This window comes from Trachurus japonicus, chromosome 22 (assembly GCF_045865225.1).
Source record: "Trachurus japonicus isolate A0001 chromosome 22, Traja_1.0".
Taxonomy (NCBI): domain Eukaryota; kingdom Metazoa; phylum Chordata; class Actinopteri; order Carangiformes; family Carangidae; genus Trachurus; species Trachurus japonicus.
Genome location: NC_140928.1, coordinates 14,816,049 through 14,832,301, shown reverse-complemented (window position 1 = coordinate 14,832,301; position 16,253 = coordinate 14,816,049). Strand labels below are relative to the sequence as shown.

General features: G+C 39.6%; 1 protein-coding gene across 4 annotated transcripts in view; it reads right to left on the bottom strand.

Moving 5' to 3' along the window:
* Positions 1–3,630: 3,630 nt before the first annotated feature.
* The window catches only part of stac (SH3 and cysteine rich domain), a 29,668-nt gene continuing 17,045 nt past the window's right edge, over positions 3,631–16,253 (bottom strand). For 2 of the 4 annotated variants that reach the window (XM_085767147.1, XM_085767148.1), the window contains exons 6-11: positions 15,246–15,327; positions 14,297–14,364; positions 11,100–11,197; positions 8,109–8,160; positions 7,263–7,400; positions 3,631–5,506 (exon numbers count right to left, since the gene is read on the bottom strand). In XM_085767147.1, the coding sequence (XP_085623273.1) occupies positions 5,408–5,506; positions 7,263–7,400; positions 8,109–8,160; positions 11,100–11,197; positions 14,297–14,364; positions 15,246–15,327 (537 nt within the window). In that variant the 3' untranslated portion in view covers positions 3,631–5,407. The remainder of the gene's footprint in view (positions 5,507–7,262; positions 7,401–8,108; positions 8,161–11,099; positions 11,198–14,296; positions 14,365–15,245; positions 15,328–16,253) is intronic. The other 2 variants (XM_085767146.1, XM_085767144.1) reach the window with 2 other exon arrangements.

Here is a 16,253-nt window from a genome sequence, read left to right as displayed (position 1 = left end):
ATCGGTGAATCTTCCTCTCTTGGGTAAAAGATCAGGTGAGACAGCTCCTTTGGCCTAAAGAGAGCACAGTTGTAATTAAGAACAAATGAAAATTTTACATAGCAGGGAAAGGTAGAGTGAAAGGATATTACCAAGTAAATGCACTGAGTGTGGCCACTATCAGTTAAGAGGAACTGTGCAGGATTTTTAGCTTAACTATGATACATTTCACCTTAATTAAACAGCATTGGAGTAATTGTGATGGTTAAATGTGTAACTCGTTACAAGTGTGGCTATCATTATTGATGTTGGGTATTATTGTGTAGTTGGCTGGTAACTCACTTGCAGGCTTTGATGTTCACACAGATCGTCTTCACATTATCGGTGGTTGTGAGCTCCTCGATCAATATTCCCAGGTTTTTGCGGACAAGTTTGCGGCAGACACTTTTTAAGAGGCCGATTTCATTGCAGATGCCAATCAACTTTGATTTCATGTACTGTAAGAGCAAAACTTGAATTAGTGCCTCTTCCAAGATGCTTTAGATCAAACTGTGCAGGCTCTTTAGACACTTTACCTCCACACTGGCATTTGCTGAAATGGTTTTCCTCGCCTTGTTTAAAACCCACTTACATACCCAGCATGCACCTGGAATCTGTAAAAGAAATTTTTTTTTAATGATAATAATTGTAAGGGTAATCATAAGGAATGTTGAAGATGTTGTTCTCTGGCCTGTAACTACAGTATATCGCAGTGTCTGGTTGGAGCGCCTTTTTGGTACCAGAGAAATGCCATACTTACTAATTTCATATAAACTTCAAATTTTTCATTAAAGGAGCACGACAACATGACAATATCCAATATTATACACAAAAAACACTCATGTTATGAATATGAATATGAAAATTCTTTCTCATTAGATATCCATCCAAGATATAACTCCCTGCATGTACCTACAATACTATAGGAATTAGGGCAAGTACTAAGAGTCTAACAACCAAATATATAATAATGTGTGGATAACAGTTTTTGTTTCTTACATTTCTTACAGACATACAGCACTAAGGAATATGTTTTGAACATTTTGTTACTGTATATGACATTTTAAGATGAACACAGATCTTTCAAATTCAACCTACATTCTGTATGTTGTAACATGTTACCTTGCCAGCCTGCATGGAGATATCCACCTCCACCTCCACCTCCACCTCCTCCTGCTCCTGATCATGCTCATCAATGGTAACTTCAAAGTTTCTCCCATTGACTGTCCAGACTGTGAAGGTACAAAAAATGTTGAAATACACTTTGTATAACAAAGACACAGTTCTATGAGGGAAAGAGAGGAAAGGAAAACACCTGTACATGTCGCCACGATGCACAGAATGAGGACTGCAGACTTTTCCATCGCTAACAGGGAGTTGTGATCTCTGGTCTCTGTGTGTGAATAAGTGTACCAGTGCTGATGATCACCCCCTTTTATTCTTGACAGAAGTTAGGGGCCACAGCTATGGGAAAGTCACACAACTGAGTGGTTTGTTTTTTTTTTTAGAACATTTTCACCGAAGAACATCTTCACACCTCCCTGCTAATTTGAATGGTCATTATTTCTAGTTGTGTTGTGGTGAGGTTGAATGTTGGTGTTGTTGTTGTTGTTTTTTTCTACATCAATATCACTCACAACCTTGAAACACATAAAATGAATAAACATATTCTTTTATCTGTCATCTGTCATCGCTTTTGGGGACCCTGAAAAAATGGAGGGGATTAAAATAAGAATAAAAACACTGTTGTTTCCTACAAATGAAACAGTCCAACTGTTTACCTGTGTCATAGTAACTCACCCCCTCTGGGTAATGGTCGTTCTTGTTTACACTGGGATGGGAAATCAACTTCTTCAAATCTTTCAAAAAAAAAAAATGTTTATAATCAGACATAAAGGAACTTAAGGGAAATAAACCCACTATCTGTCGTCTTCTTTTTTATTTTTTTCTCGTATGTGGTTTGAGACATCAGCTACTGTGGTATTTATGACCGTTGCTGTGCAGCAGAATCACAACTTGTGCAAATTCTCTGTTGCATTTTTTTTTTGCAGATTCTTTATTGGTTTTCACAAGTTCAGTCAGCAACTTTTTTTTTCAAATGTAAAGCCATGTCAAAGAAAAATGCAGTGGTAAAAATAGAAGATGATTAAACAGTTGTGTCTGATCAGCATTTTGACATATTTCAGTTTCACTACGTGTGCTGTGTCACTTGTTATACCAGCCAAGTTTTCCTTAATGTCGACTTTAACGGTTTAAACCTGTAACCACTCAAAATGAATTGGATAGTAAATGAATCCCAACCAATGCCTACAACAGGCACAGAGCAACGTTTATGTTCATTTTTGTTTCCCGCCACCTGCTGAACAGAAGTCCAATACTCACGCCCCTTTTTTATCTCAACTGATGCCTCCATCAACACCTGATGTAAATATCTGGCTCATGGCATTGCTACAAGTTCCACTGTGCCCTCTGATGATGAATAGGTAGAGCTCAGTGGAAAGTGCTGAAATTACCGCAAGCGGTATGCATGAATTTAAAACGGTACGTCTGTGGGCTGGATAATGCTGACCTGAAAGTCACTAAAACCACAGAGAGGAGGGGAAGCGTAGAGTTGACTGATTATTTTCCTGGAGTTTGGCAATAGCAACTCATTAGTGTAACCATAGTTCAAGAAAACGTATGTAGTCCAAAAATATATAAACCAATATCTACCTAAGGGTATTAATAAAGTGACCTTGACCTCTTGACCATGTCTTCTATAGAAGCAAACATGTGGGGGCTTCTTGAGAAGCCTTCACCACGAGTTTTGCACAAACCACAAATTTTGACACGTCTTTTACACATGCAGTGAAGAGTGTGCGTGTGTGCGTGTGTGTGCGTGTGTGTGTGTGTGTGTGTGCGTGTGCGCGCAAGTTGAGTCAAGTTGCAGATGAGTCTGTCCTCACATAATTTGATCTTTCCTAGTTTAGAGGCCATTGAACTGGCCTGGTGTTACACCAGAATACCAACAGGGGGCGTTTGAGTCAAGTCTGAGACCTGCTGGCATCCTGTAGTGACGGCCTGTTGTGAGCCATTACAGACACACAAGGAAGTGGATGTACTTTTTTTCTCTTTCTTTTACACATTGTTTATTATCAGATTATGTTTGCTTAGCTGTGGAAAAAGAGGATATCCAAACTAAACTTTTTCATGAAGTTGAGTGTCAGTTTGCATTGTGGGTAGTGTAGGTGCCACATTTAGACAAGGAAGAAGAATGTATGGAATATAAAAAGAGTATAAGTCATTTAAGGTTTTCATTATGAGTTTGACTTTGGTGCAAAGCTAAGTTCCTAACTATTTTTAGCTTTGTGTATTTACATTCAGATTAAAAGTTATATTAGTTACATTACAGTACAAGATGCTTCATCTTATTCTGCTGAAAGTTTGATCATTTGGAGGCAGTCTTGTTGAGTCTTGAATCAGGGACACTACACACAAGAATCTCACCCAACTTGAATTGTTAAAACTTTTGTGGAATGTATTCCCTGATATCTCAAATTTGTTTTAAATGTGTCAAATTTTACATTATAACATACATTAAGTGTTATGGTCTATAAAAAGTCCATGATTGCAAAAATCCTCAGTTTATTCATCTCCCATGTTCAGCCTCTGACGCCTTCATACTGTGAAGATGGATTTACTTCTTTTCACACAGAATGGCTGAGTCACACCCCAGTTGTTTTCCGGCAAAATCACATTACAATATGCATAATTGTGTGATGCATAAATTTTGGAGGCCCACTTGAGCGAATGATGAGCTTATTATTGATCACTAATTGCTGAGCACAAGAGGAAATGGAACCAGAAAGTAAATGTATAAATCACTGAGACTGATGTAAGAATTGGTAAATTGTGAAATGTGAGCTTCAGTGGGATCTAAAAGTCTGCTGGAGAAAAGAAAAAGTGACACACTGCAAAAATCATCATAAAGCATGTTTAGATATTGTGATAAAGAAGGAACTTTAATCTTGTACGTACATTATGTACAATATAGCATTCTTGGACATTCAGTAAAGCCACGTTTCAGTGCAGAACAGCCTTTAAGAGATATACTATATCTACTATGATGCAACATCTTGCCAGAAATGCACTTCATTAGCATCTGAAGCGGAAGGCCTGTTCAGAAAGGTCTGTACTGAGAGAGAGGAAAACCACAAGATACTGATCACATTCAAAGTTAACACACGAACTGGAAATGCATCATTTGCTCACAATTTTAAACGTCTTACAGCGATCATTGTGCGTTCACAAGTCAATCCTTTCAGATCACATGAGCTTGGACGATCAAAACAGCCTCTCTCATGATAATACCAAAGCTGTTGCTATGCATTCTCCTCTGTTTTATAGTGATGATGAAGATTGAACCTTTAATGAAAACAACCCAAAATAGAGACAATACAATCAGTTATTAAAATGAAAAGCCTGAAGATTCTGCACCTTGGAGAAAAATGCTAAATGTTAAAGTTGGTAAATAAAATGTCTTGTCTTCACTGGAACAGATTTCGGATCAGTTATTATCAAGATGGGTAGTGAGAGAGCGGTATTTTTGTAAGACCAGCGAGAATAACTGAAGTCTTTTGAAAATACTCCTCCACATCTCTTTGTCGCACCTGATGTGCTTTGCTACCTGTTACAAGGGAAACATCTGGAAAACAGTTTGAGGACTCAAATTATATGCTGAAGGTTGTTCAGACAGTTTTTTTAGACACGTTTGGGGAATTTAAGGCTTCAAAAAAGACAAAACAATCTTACTTTCTCACTAATTCATCTTCTTATGAACTTTTCTTGGATTTATGTCGTCCATTTCAGAGCATATTGTAGACTACTGTGTATGAAAAGCTGGAATTTGACTTGGAGCGTCATGTGAAGCATGAGAAAGAAAAATCTGTAGGAGCAATGCCATTGTATGTACTGAAACCTTGAAAAATAATAACTGTAGTAAGTGTTTGTGTCTTTTTTCTCAGGCATGAACAGCCAACCCACTCTCAGAGCAGAAGAAAACTAAGGGGAGAAACACACACACATTGGCTATATAAATTAAATCAAATCCAGTGCTACAGTGATCTCCTGTCATCTTGCAAACAACAAAACTGTCATCTCAGCACCTCTCTCCTTGTGCTGAGGGAGTGACGAAGGTACCGAGACTCTGACCTGCGACAAAGTGGAGTCCTCAGTGACAAAACCAGCATCATTTTGAAGTTCAAACTCCAGTTTTCTTTTCTGAGAGGAATCTCCCTCACTGGTACCTCGTAGCCTTTTTCGTCGGTTCAGTTTCCTCCTCCTCTGGCCTCCAGGCGGCTGATCCCAGCTTCCTTCTCTCTTGCCCTCTTCGATTCCCTGAGTGTTTCTCTCAGATGATTTCCAGGACGTCACAGGGCACAAAGCCTCTCTTCTTTCCACTCGCCACTCTGATAAAGCCACTGTGCTCACCCTCGTTGCTCACACAGATCTAGGAGCAGAAGAGATGAATAATGAAGAGTAACAAAAAACATCAACAGAAAGTACATTGATAAAGTCAAACAACCGAGTATTTTGATATCTATGTAATAGCTTAGTTTTTTGTGTGTTGGTAAGAGGGCAAACAACAGTCCTAGAGAAAGATCTGTGCTGTTAATATATTTACTGTAAGATGATGTAGGACTCATTATTTTTGTGGATGTATTTATGGTATAGATCTGTATATCATGGTTTGGATTTAGGCCATTATTCCAGTTGAGAAAAAAAAAAAAACAGTTAATTCAGTATACAATAATCTATAAGATAACAGTGTGTTCCCAACATTGTGGTGAGAATCCGAAGACAGAAAAGTCCATAAAACTGTGGTTTAGATGGGAAGACCTTTTCTGGACTGTGACAAAAAAGTCTGTGACTGCTTTAGAACTGGAAACATTGTGGTTACATGGTATGCACCACTCGGCTGCCGTGACACCCTCTGGAACTTCTTGAGATTTCTTGTAAAAAAGGCCCCAGGCTCTGGCTTGCAACAACTGATTCAAAACTGCTGCCTGACCAGAAAGAGACCACACATTACAGCTATTTTAAAAGTTGATTTCAAAACCTTTTTACCGCTTTAAGAAATACTAAATGGTCTCCATGATGTCCAGGTAATTATCTGAAATGCTTTCATGTGTGAGTCATGAAGGCCTCGCTGGTGCTCTACCGTGAGACTTACACTGTAGTTGTTCCAAAGAGAAGTGCAAAAACTCTACTTAACTTTCAATGCCTTAGTCTCCAGTTGCTTTATTTCTAGCAATAATGACTTAAAATAACCTGTATGGCAGGTACAAAAAAGTTAATAAGTAAATAAATTGTATAGAAATGATTGCATTGCACAAAATGGTGTGCATTGTCTAGCATGAGTATGCTTTGTGGCTTCATGTATGATTATCATTACACCAAAAGGTGGTAATGATGATAATGCCGCTGTAGCTGTGATGAGACTCAGCCAATAATTGTGCAAAATTGACTTGCAAGAGGAGGGAATCGAGTGTGTTTTCAGCAATAAATATGTTTTCCTAATTTCACTCACTGACCCTCATAATAGGCCATGCTCGTTCTAAGAACTCTACATCTTCCCCTGGGCTTATGAGTGGAAAAGAAAGGCAGCAGGTCACAGACCCGTCTTGTGTTCGGTGGTTTCATCTCCACTGGGGGTTGCTTACTTTAAGTCTCCTCTGAGTCCCAACATGCCCTGGAAAGTATTGTGGGAAAAAGGGAGTCTAAGTACAGCCATTATGCCAAAAATGCGAAATTAATGGTAACTCTCTTATGTCTGACAACTCGTGTCAAGTTTTTGAGTCAGTGTATGTGAGGGCAGAGTCGCTGGGGGTGAGCGGTGTCGTGGGAGCTGCAGGAGGTTAATATAATGGCTGCTGGATAATGGGGCTGTAATGACTGTAAGGTGTAATGTGGCAATTTTATCATCCCCGCTAACAGTTACCTCCATCCAGTACATGATGATGATGATGATATTCACTGGATCAACCCTGCTAATGTTTAGTCTCAATTAATTTTTCATGTGTTTTGACTTTGTGGTTTCAGGGGCGAGCATTTAGTCCAAACAGCAATCATATCTCTACTGTGATATCTTTACACCAGCCTTTTTAGCTGGGTGACCAGGTCTTTTTAACGCCATCTAGTGTCATCTTGAAAAATGAAGAAAAGTGTAATTCAGTCACAATCTTCATCGTTATAATTTTCAGTACCTGTCCCTCCTTCAGGGTGATCTGGCCTTGTTCTTTGCAGCCGATGAACGTCCGGTTACACCTGAACACTTGCTCCCCCACTCGCACCTGATGTGCAAAGGCTGCTGGGAAGAAACCGATCCTGTCCTCAATTACCCCCTGGAAAAAAAAATGAATTCATCAAACATTAAAAGAGCTGAAGCATGGAAGAGCTGCAAAGGACATAAGGGGATTACAGACCCAGTGTTTTCACAAGTGATTAGATAAAAGCCTTGGGGGGAAAAACAGCAGAGATTCTATTGGCTACAGTTCATTATACCTGTATTAAGTTTTATTTTAGATGATACTAGTTTATATGGCCCTGATACCAAAACAAAGAATAAGAGTGTACCTCTTTGCATATGGTTCATATACTTTATATGCAGGTCTTACACCAGGTGCTAATGAATGCCTCTTGACTTGTTTAGGTATTCATTGTTCAAAGACCATACAGGCCAGCTGCCTCTGTTTATCTACAGGCTGTAGGGAGCAACAACAGCATTAAAATGCGTGATGAGTTTTCTCCATGGTCTGGTGGCAGCAGGCTGCCTCTGTTACAGTCACGTTTTGGCCCTTTTGTCTCCCTAATTTATCTGTCATGCATTTATGTCCTAAGGCAGCCTGCCTTCCTTGCTCTCGTAATGTACAGCTGCACATGCAGTAATTTATCAATCCATTTCTTAATGAGGCATTTCTGCGGCTTTGTGGAAAGCAAACTGGACAACAACAAACCTGCAAACTTTATCTTAACTCCATCTCTATCTTCCGCTCAAGCTAGCATCTTGACAGGTGAGATGAACCATGTCACTTCTAAGGTTTTGTACCTACCTTCCACCAGTCATCATTAGAGTCATCAGCCAATAAGATCCTGTCCCCTGCTCTGCAGTGAAAAAGCAAAACAAAGTCATATTCAGCCAAAAGTTTTTTTGTTGTTATTTTTTTGTGGGGCTTGTTTTTTTTTAATTGATAGGACAGCTGTAGAGAGACAGGAAATGGGGAGATGGACGCCCAAGCCAAAGGTTTTTTCTCATATAGGCTATTAGTAGCTGGACCTATTGGGGAAGTCTGCTGACCCCCCGTTGAGTCAATGTTATCAAAAATTCCCTCAATGTACTGTAGTACTGAGATGTTTGTGAGGCTAAAACAGTTTTTTGAGAGGTCTATGTGACTTTCACCTTTTGAAACATCAATAATCACTTCGTAATTTAGCCCCAGTGAATGTTTGTATCAGATCTGAAGACATTTGCTTAAATGTACTGCGGTATTAGTGTTAATGAGACGGGATGGACAGTCAGACAACATGAAGACTTAATGCCTCTGGCTATGGCTGTCACCTCCATAATGAGTTAGATGGAAAGATTATAAAACTGTTCAGAGAGTTAATGTTAATTAACTAGTTGCAGCAATTAAAGTAAACTATAAATTGTGATTTCACCTTAGAGGCCCTCTTATATAAAGAAGCATGTTCAAACAAAAGACAATTGTTTGTCATCTTCTGTCTGATTAAAGGAGATGTAATACACCTTAATCTCTTATTTATCCAGGAAATGCATGAATCACAGTACCCCATTGCCACATGTGTCATAATTACTAGCATATGCTTAAAGCCGTCGGCTTCAGTCGGCAAAAGTCCCAGCACAGTCAGGCCAAATGTTGCTTTACGTAATTTCCCTTTTCTTCCTCCTGTGGTTCAGTTACAACACTGGTTGTCCTTTGCTTTGTAATAATGATCATGACTCAGAAAACACTGTTTACTGAAGGTGAGAAACGGCACGGCTGTAAAATCTTATTTGTTTACTGAGGGTTATGTAAACAAGATACATGTTGATTCGATTAGGACAGAAAACAAAGCAGATGAGCATTTCCTTGAAATACTGTGCATTCAAATCAAGTCGAGTAAGAGATGAAAGATATAAAATCTTTAGGTGTTCTGCAGGATGTTCTCAGTCTCATCTATGATGCATCCCTCAACGTCATCATATTAACCACATGGCTGAAAGTAATCATGAAAATTAATAAACACACAAAACGGATCAAATTGAACTCTTTCATTCAGGATTTGATTCTTCTTTGTTATGTTTTATGTATCAATATTTGATGTATTGAGTACTGCCTAAGGAAAGGCTCTGGGAAGAAACGCATTGATGTGAGCTTTCATAAGAGAAGAAAGAAAGTGAAACAAAGCTAGGTGAGCTTTGGTGCTGTAGAGCAGGTGGACAGGGTTCCTAGAGGAGGAAGCCAATGAATTTTAAGTGAAGCTGAGTTTTTTCTGACCAAAGAGAGAGAGGAAAGTGTGTGTGTGCGCATGTGTTTGTGTATAGAGGAAATGAAGAACAAGTGCGCTCTTATAGCCTTAAATCCTCTGAGGGTTTCTGTGAGAACCAAGAACAAATGGGTACTTAGGCTGAAGGACTGTTCATGATGAATTCTCTCATTCTTGAGGGCCCTCGCTCTATCAATCATACGTAAAGTAGAGAAACAATCTGCAGCCTGAGTTTCACATTACCAGAGATAATAAGACAAGTTTGACTGCATAGAGTTGTGTTGATTTTGAATCATAATTGTCCATACTATAATTTTGTAATTGAGAATTAGAGTTTGTAAACATGCTATAGTGCGTCTATGAGTTAAATTATATCAGGTTGCAGTTCTGACCACAGCCCAATCAGAAATCTGTATCCGGAATCCATATTTCCTACACACATAAACACAGAAGAGAAAACACAGCTTTTTTGCTGCAATTCTCATGATGCAATGTTTCACTTCTGATATACTGTATGTCCTATATTCTCTTGTAGTTCTGTGTCCCAGCTAAGGTCCAACTGTGCATGCAATATCATTTGGTACTGTAGCTTTAATACTAAAAACAGTTTCCTGTCACCGTGAGTGAAAACAACACTAAAAGAGCGATAAGTGTGAAACCAAACTGGAAAGTTGTGGGTAGAACAACAATGATCTGAAACTGACGATAAACCTCCAGATTCAATGTCGGTTCATCACTTCAAACCGCTCCCTGTCACAAATAGTTTTCACACGGTTTTCAAATCGCCAATTTCATTACGGCTCCATTGGAGCTATAAATGGACTCTCCTTCAGTCTCAGGATAAATTCAAGAAGACATGATTGACTGATATTTATAGACTGTCACGGTGTGCACACAGGTGCCATTAATGAGGCCACTCCAGAGAAATAAATCTTTGAAGACCATGACTAAAAAGAGGACACTAATTAGTTCCTTTTGTAAATCTATTCTTGTTTATCTTCACCTGTGCCACTCCGAACGCACTGATTATGAAACAGATGAGGCAGGAACCACTAATAAAGAGACTTGATTTTCTGGCATGAAAGAATAGGTGAAGACAGCTCATCAACAGAAGATACTGACACACCTCAGATAAATGAAAACACCATATGTACACTATGCATTTAATACATAGACATACATTAAAAAAGGTAGAGGATACTGAAACCGAGGCTTAGTTGTTCTCATTGCTGCTGCGCCTGCATGGCATGCTTGTGAAACTGATCAATATAATACAATTTAGAGTCAATAAGGAATAGATAGAGATTAAAGAGAATACACCCCATGTCCCATATCCATGAAATCCATTCAATAGTCAGGTGGCTTAACATTTAAATTGAATTGAAGTTGAATTAAATTGTTTATTAAAAATGGTATGCAGATTTTTTATTTGATGCCAGCAACATGTTTCATTTGCATGGCCAGGGCAGGTGCTATATTGAGTCATGACAGTGGGTGGTGCAGCAGGGTTTCTTTATCAAATTGACTCGTGTGTGTGCATGTGTGTATATACTGACCTCATCTCCAGGTCATGGCCCTCTTGGGCAGTGAAATTGAACAAGGCCACATAGGTGTTGAGCTTGAGGATGTCTTTCTGTAGCTGGCTCTGCTCCAACTAGACAACAAAAACAGAGACACAGGAGCACACAGATGATTTGATTTTCAAAACGACAACCACAAACACCTTTTCTGCATCTCCCTTTTCTCACAGTTGAATCTTAAAATACCCAACATAAGCAAGAGAAGCTCTTGTTTACAGTATACTGATAGACCGAGGAGCTGCTTCACTTGTTCTGCAATCTGTTCCTGTAAATCCAGCGTCAACATGAGGCGGGATCTGGTTTTCAGGAACACTCAGGAAGTTAAAACTGCATAGGGTTGTGGGTGGAGAGGAAGTTCTTGAAGAGGTGTTAGCACAATTAGCAAGGAGATTCGTATGCTGCCATTCTGGCGCTCTTCACACCTGCTTAGAAAACTGGTGGGTGCATTTTCCTGTTTCGCCACCAGTACCTCCAGTTTTACAGTAATCCTGCCACCTCCAAAATCCCTCTTTATGAGAATTTGTCCTGTTCATGCATGGTGCCACAGTTATGGCTATTTCTGCAAGACAATAGTAGTATTTAACTTCTTTGTGCCACTTTATAGCAATGAGTAAAAGTGCTTTTGGTCTTCTGTGCCTCCCGCGATGTCACCCACTTGGACTGGCAAAGTGGCTGATGGATGAGTTGCGTTAACTGTGGCCACAAGGCAAAAAGCCTCTGTGGCCTCTGGGTGAAAACAACAACATCAAGCTGTGGCAATCCATTACAGCTAACTAAAAGCTTGTCTCTGGCCTTGAGAGCGCACTGATGCTGGAAAAGTGTCTGACAGGACTGTCAAGATACTAGCCTGTTTGAAACTGAGTTTTCAATGCAGCAGTGGAACATAAAAAAAGAAAGCAATGTGGATTCTTTTAGCCCTACAGTTATTTACTTTTGTGTCCACTTGGGGGTTGTAAAACAACTTGTAAACACTGCTATTAACATAATATTGCCTTAAATGTTGATGTGAACATAATTACAGTAGGAATCGACCCATGTGGTTTTTTCAGGGTCGATACCAATACCGATTATTAGACTAGTAAAGTAATCACTTGCAGTAAAAATGAAACATTTGGTGTCAAAATTTAGAATAACACACCTGGGATTAGACTGAATACAGTATACTGTTTGTGTGTTTTTTGTACACTGAAAATCTGTGATAAAAAGACCTTTAATTTTTGTAGAATAACACAAACTCCAACACAAATCTTGGTTCAGTGAGGGCTGACAGTGCTATTTTCCAATATTTTCATTCCATTAAATATGGTTCAGTGACAAGAGCTTTTGCTCGTAGCAGCAGAACAACCAATAGATGTTTGAAATATAACAGGAGCTGCTTTAGGTGAACAAACAAAAATAGCCCCACCTTTGCAAGATCACACTTTCCAAATAGAGGGCTCAAGCAAAAAGCAATCTCAGCAACCAGACTGAACCAGACTACTTCACTGTCAATTGATCTCGGAGTTTAACACAAAACCTGGAAACTGTGAACAGATGGCGATCCCGTGTGTGTGTGTGTGACTGTGTGTGTTCCCATTTGAGCGTGTGAGCCTCTCATCTCAAATTGGAGGCCCCTTCTCTGGTGAAGAAGCAGTTTTCAAGCGTTTTTCTCTGCTCATTACCCTGCCGAGTCTCCATCTGTCTGTCCGCCAGCCTGAGCTAATGGACCCGTCCAATGACAGACAAACAGCCCGCTGCCAGCTGTGCTCGGTCCAGCCTGATAACGCTACACAATGCATTTCTAGTCTCTTCCCTGAAATGGATGGCTGGACTGCTAGATTGTATTGCAAGAGGGAAGAAGTGTGCGTGTGTGTACGTGCACATGTGTGAGCCTTGTATGGTTATTTGTTCATTTTTGTTTGTCCAAGTATCTGTGGTTCTTTTTCCACTGTTGACAATGGAGATAAACATGTTCAACTATAAAAGTAAACATGACAGATGGCTCCTCTTTGAAAATATGTACAAAGAACGTTGATACATCTCCACACATCCCAGCATGGAGGCCGAAAAGATGCACGGGGTGATAAGATATACAGACATTTAACCCTTTACCATCTCTGGCATGAATTTTTGCACCATCAGCATTTTTATCTGCACCATAGAGAATAAAAGTCACAGCAGCACGGATCCCAGAGCTGCAGACCCAAACATCAAGGCCAAGGCTTCTCCGTATCAGTGCAGGCCAGTGGTCATGTCAGCCTGGGTATGATTTGTTACAGCAGGAAGAGAAGTTTTCCCTCAAAAGTCCTGGGAAATTCAGCAGCAATGATAGAGGCGAGGGGCCAAGTGCAGCATGCTTAATGGACGCAGACAGGACTGGCTGGGTAGCAGTTCTCAGAGTAACCACGCAGGGTTCAGAAGTTGGTCAGTGAACAAAATCAGACCTCAGAGAGTTTCAGAATACATCAATAATATGGATTATAACAACAACACTCTGCAGCAACACGAATGCAGTTGCCAACATGTGAAATTGCAGAAAACATAGTTAAAGTTTGTCATTCCTCTTGACTTTCTTTTTCATCTTTAGGTAATCAGTAGTTTATCATTCACTAAAAGCCTTTATACTGTATTTAGAATAGTGGTGGCAGATTATCTACTGTATTCAGGTGAAAAGTCTTTACCTCACATTAGGATGATGTTTGTGTTTTACCCTAACTTGAAGGATCACATGATTTTATGCTGGATTAAAGAATTTCATAACCTTGTCAACAACTGTTTAAATAACTGACTCTTCAGGGCTGTTGATAAAAGAAAAACTAGATGGTTGCTTTGCTCTTAAGAAAAGACAGCTCATAGATAAAAGGTTTTTTGGCAGTTGAAATTCACTGAGATTAGAGTTTTGTCAAACACAGTCTTTTGACAGAATGAATGCCTTACAGTCAAGTGGTTTGTAAAGCTACATATTGTAGAAATGAAAATAATTTTTCTGCAAATCCAACACAGTTGAGCATCATCAATTGATTTCCTCTGCATTTAGTTTTAGTTTGAGAGTAAATGACAATATATTGCTGTTGTACTCCTCAGGCATCTAACAAATGTGCACATTCAGTCATCAGCATTAGGTCTATGCAGCACTATACTGTGACTCTATACTGTCACTATATTGTGAAACAATTGATTGATAAGTTTCTTACTTGCAAATCATCTGTTTTTCCCTCTGGCTGATGGTAATGCTCTGTCCCGTTCTCAATGACTGTGAAGACTGAAAAAACACAAAAAATAAACCATTTATCATCATCACGTTCCATGTTGGACACAAATATACACTAACATCTTTGCCAGGAAAAGAGTTGGGAAAGCTGTCACATCAGTTGAGTGTGTGACACAAGTGTGACAAGGTTGAAAGATGATGTGGTCATTGCTGTCAATGAAATGGGTCTAGACGAAGTCAGAGCAATCAACTCGGATTATGATCTTATCTTGTCTGCAACTATAGGAAGTGATGGTGGCAACAAATCAAAGATGCCACCAAAACACAATTTGTGATACTTTATCATTGACCTTGGCTGCTTTTTCCTTCCATAAACCTGAATGCTGTCCAGAAACGAGAGCAGGCTGGTGGTGAAGACGTAGCATGGGCCAAAAAGTTAAAATTCAACGTGGGTCAGGTTGTTCTGCAGTAAATACTGTATTTCAGCAGCGTTCTAGCACTTTCTGAGACTACCTAGTCCCCTCCACTTCTTCACTGCTCAGAGTGAATAATACATTGAATTGTAAAGGGTCAGTGCCTTGCCCTTCACTACAGAGGCTATTGTGCAGCAGAAAACCCCTAGCACAATTATATCAAGAGCTACACCCAATGCAAGATTAAAAAAGAGAGAGAAAAGAAAAACATGGATCCACACGTTCCTGTGAGTCTTTTCTACGGGTTACTCTAAAGCAGGGTCAAACAGAGCAAAGAGAACAAATTCAACTCAGTGGAAAATAGTGACAAACCTTATTTGATGGTTCATAAGAGCAGAATTTGATGTTGCAACCTTCTCAGACTCATTTGTGGGAAGAGCAATAGCAATAGTATTTTTTCCCACTGCAGCTACATGGCTTTGATCCAGATGCACACAGTGTACCATATCAAATACTCACCATCATCGCTGTGTTTTCTTGACAGCTCCTGCCTGCTGCTGTGAGCCACCACTTCCTCTGGAACCTTATCCAAGTCACTAGTCTGCAGAGATTAGGTACGTTAGATAAAGAAAATCTATCAGTCATTTCATTTTTCTGTCTATTTACGTCAGAAAAAATTTCCATCCCAGTCTTCCAGAGTCAAGAATGTCTTTAAATGTTTTGTTTTGTCCAACCAACGACCCCAAATACAAAGATTTACCATCATACAGGGAACAGGGGACCAAGAGTTTCTTGCCTATTTTTGTTGTTGTTGTTTTTAAAATGGATTCAGACTAATCTCTGGGTCTTTAATAGAGAAGGAGAGATATCAAGAGATATAGATATGGACAAAGGGAGATAGATGGTTAGAAAAACTGATAGGAAAAGTGATTAAGACAAACAGATGGAGGTGTGTGGTTTGAAGCTTTCTAAAACGCACCCTCTTTCACAGAGAAACCAGCTGTTTTTGAGAGAAATCTGTAGCGTAGCAAACACACTGATTCTACGTCTGCATGTGGAAACTATTAGCATAACCCCTGTTGAGATTACATTGCCTCTGTGAGTCTCCACTGACACATACACACACACCCATTCACTAACAGCTGCCCAGGACGGGACAGGATGGCCCAACAGCTTTCAGATGTCATCATACGGAGGCTCATGTCCAGACTGCTTATACAGTTTAGCTTACATTAGAAGTGATAAGCTATGAAACACAGATTTGCCTTTGAGTTACACACAGATGGAAAAGGAGGCTGGAAAAGACTGTAGCCCTCCAATCAGTCCGGTCCATCTTTAGAGCTGTAACATGAGCATTAGTACTGACATCTCCCGTCCTGAGTGCCTGGACCAGACTGCCTTTATTGGTAGTGTTTACAGTCCTACTGTTGCCATATCTATTTTGACGATCAGCTTCGTGGGACAAATGATAACAAGCATAATACCTGAACTAAACTGGAATCATGTACTAGTGTGTAGTGTGGCTAA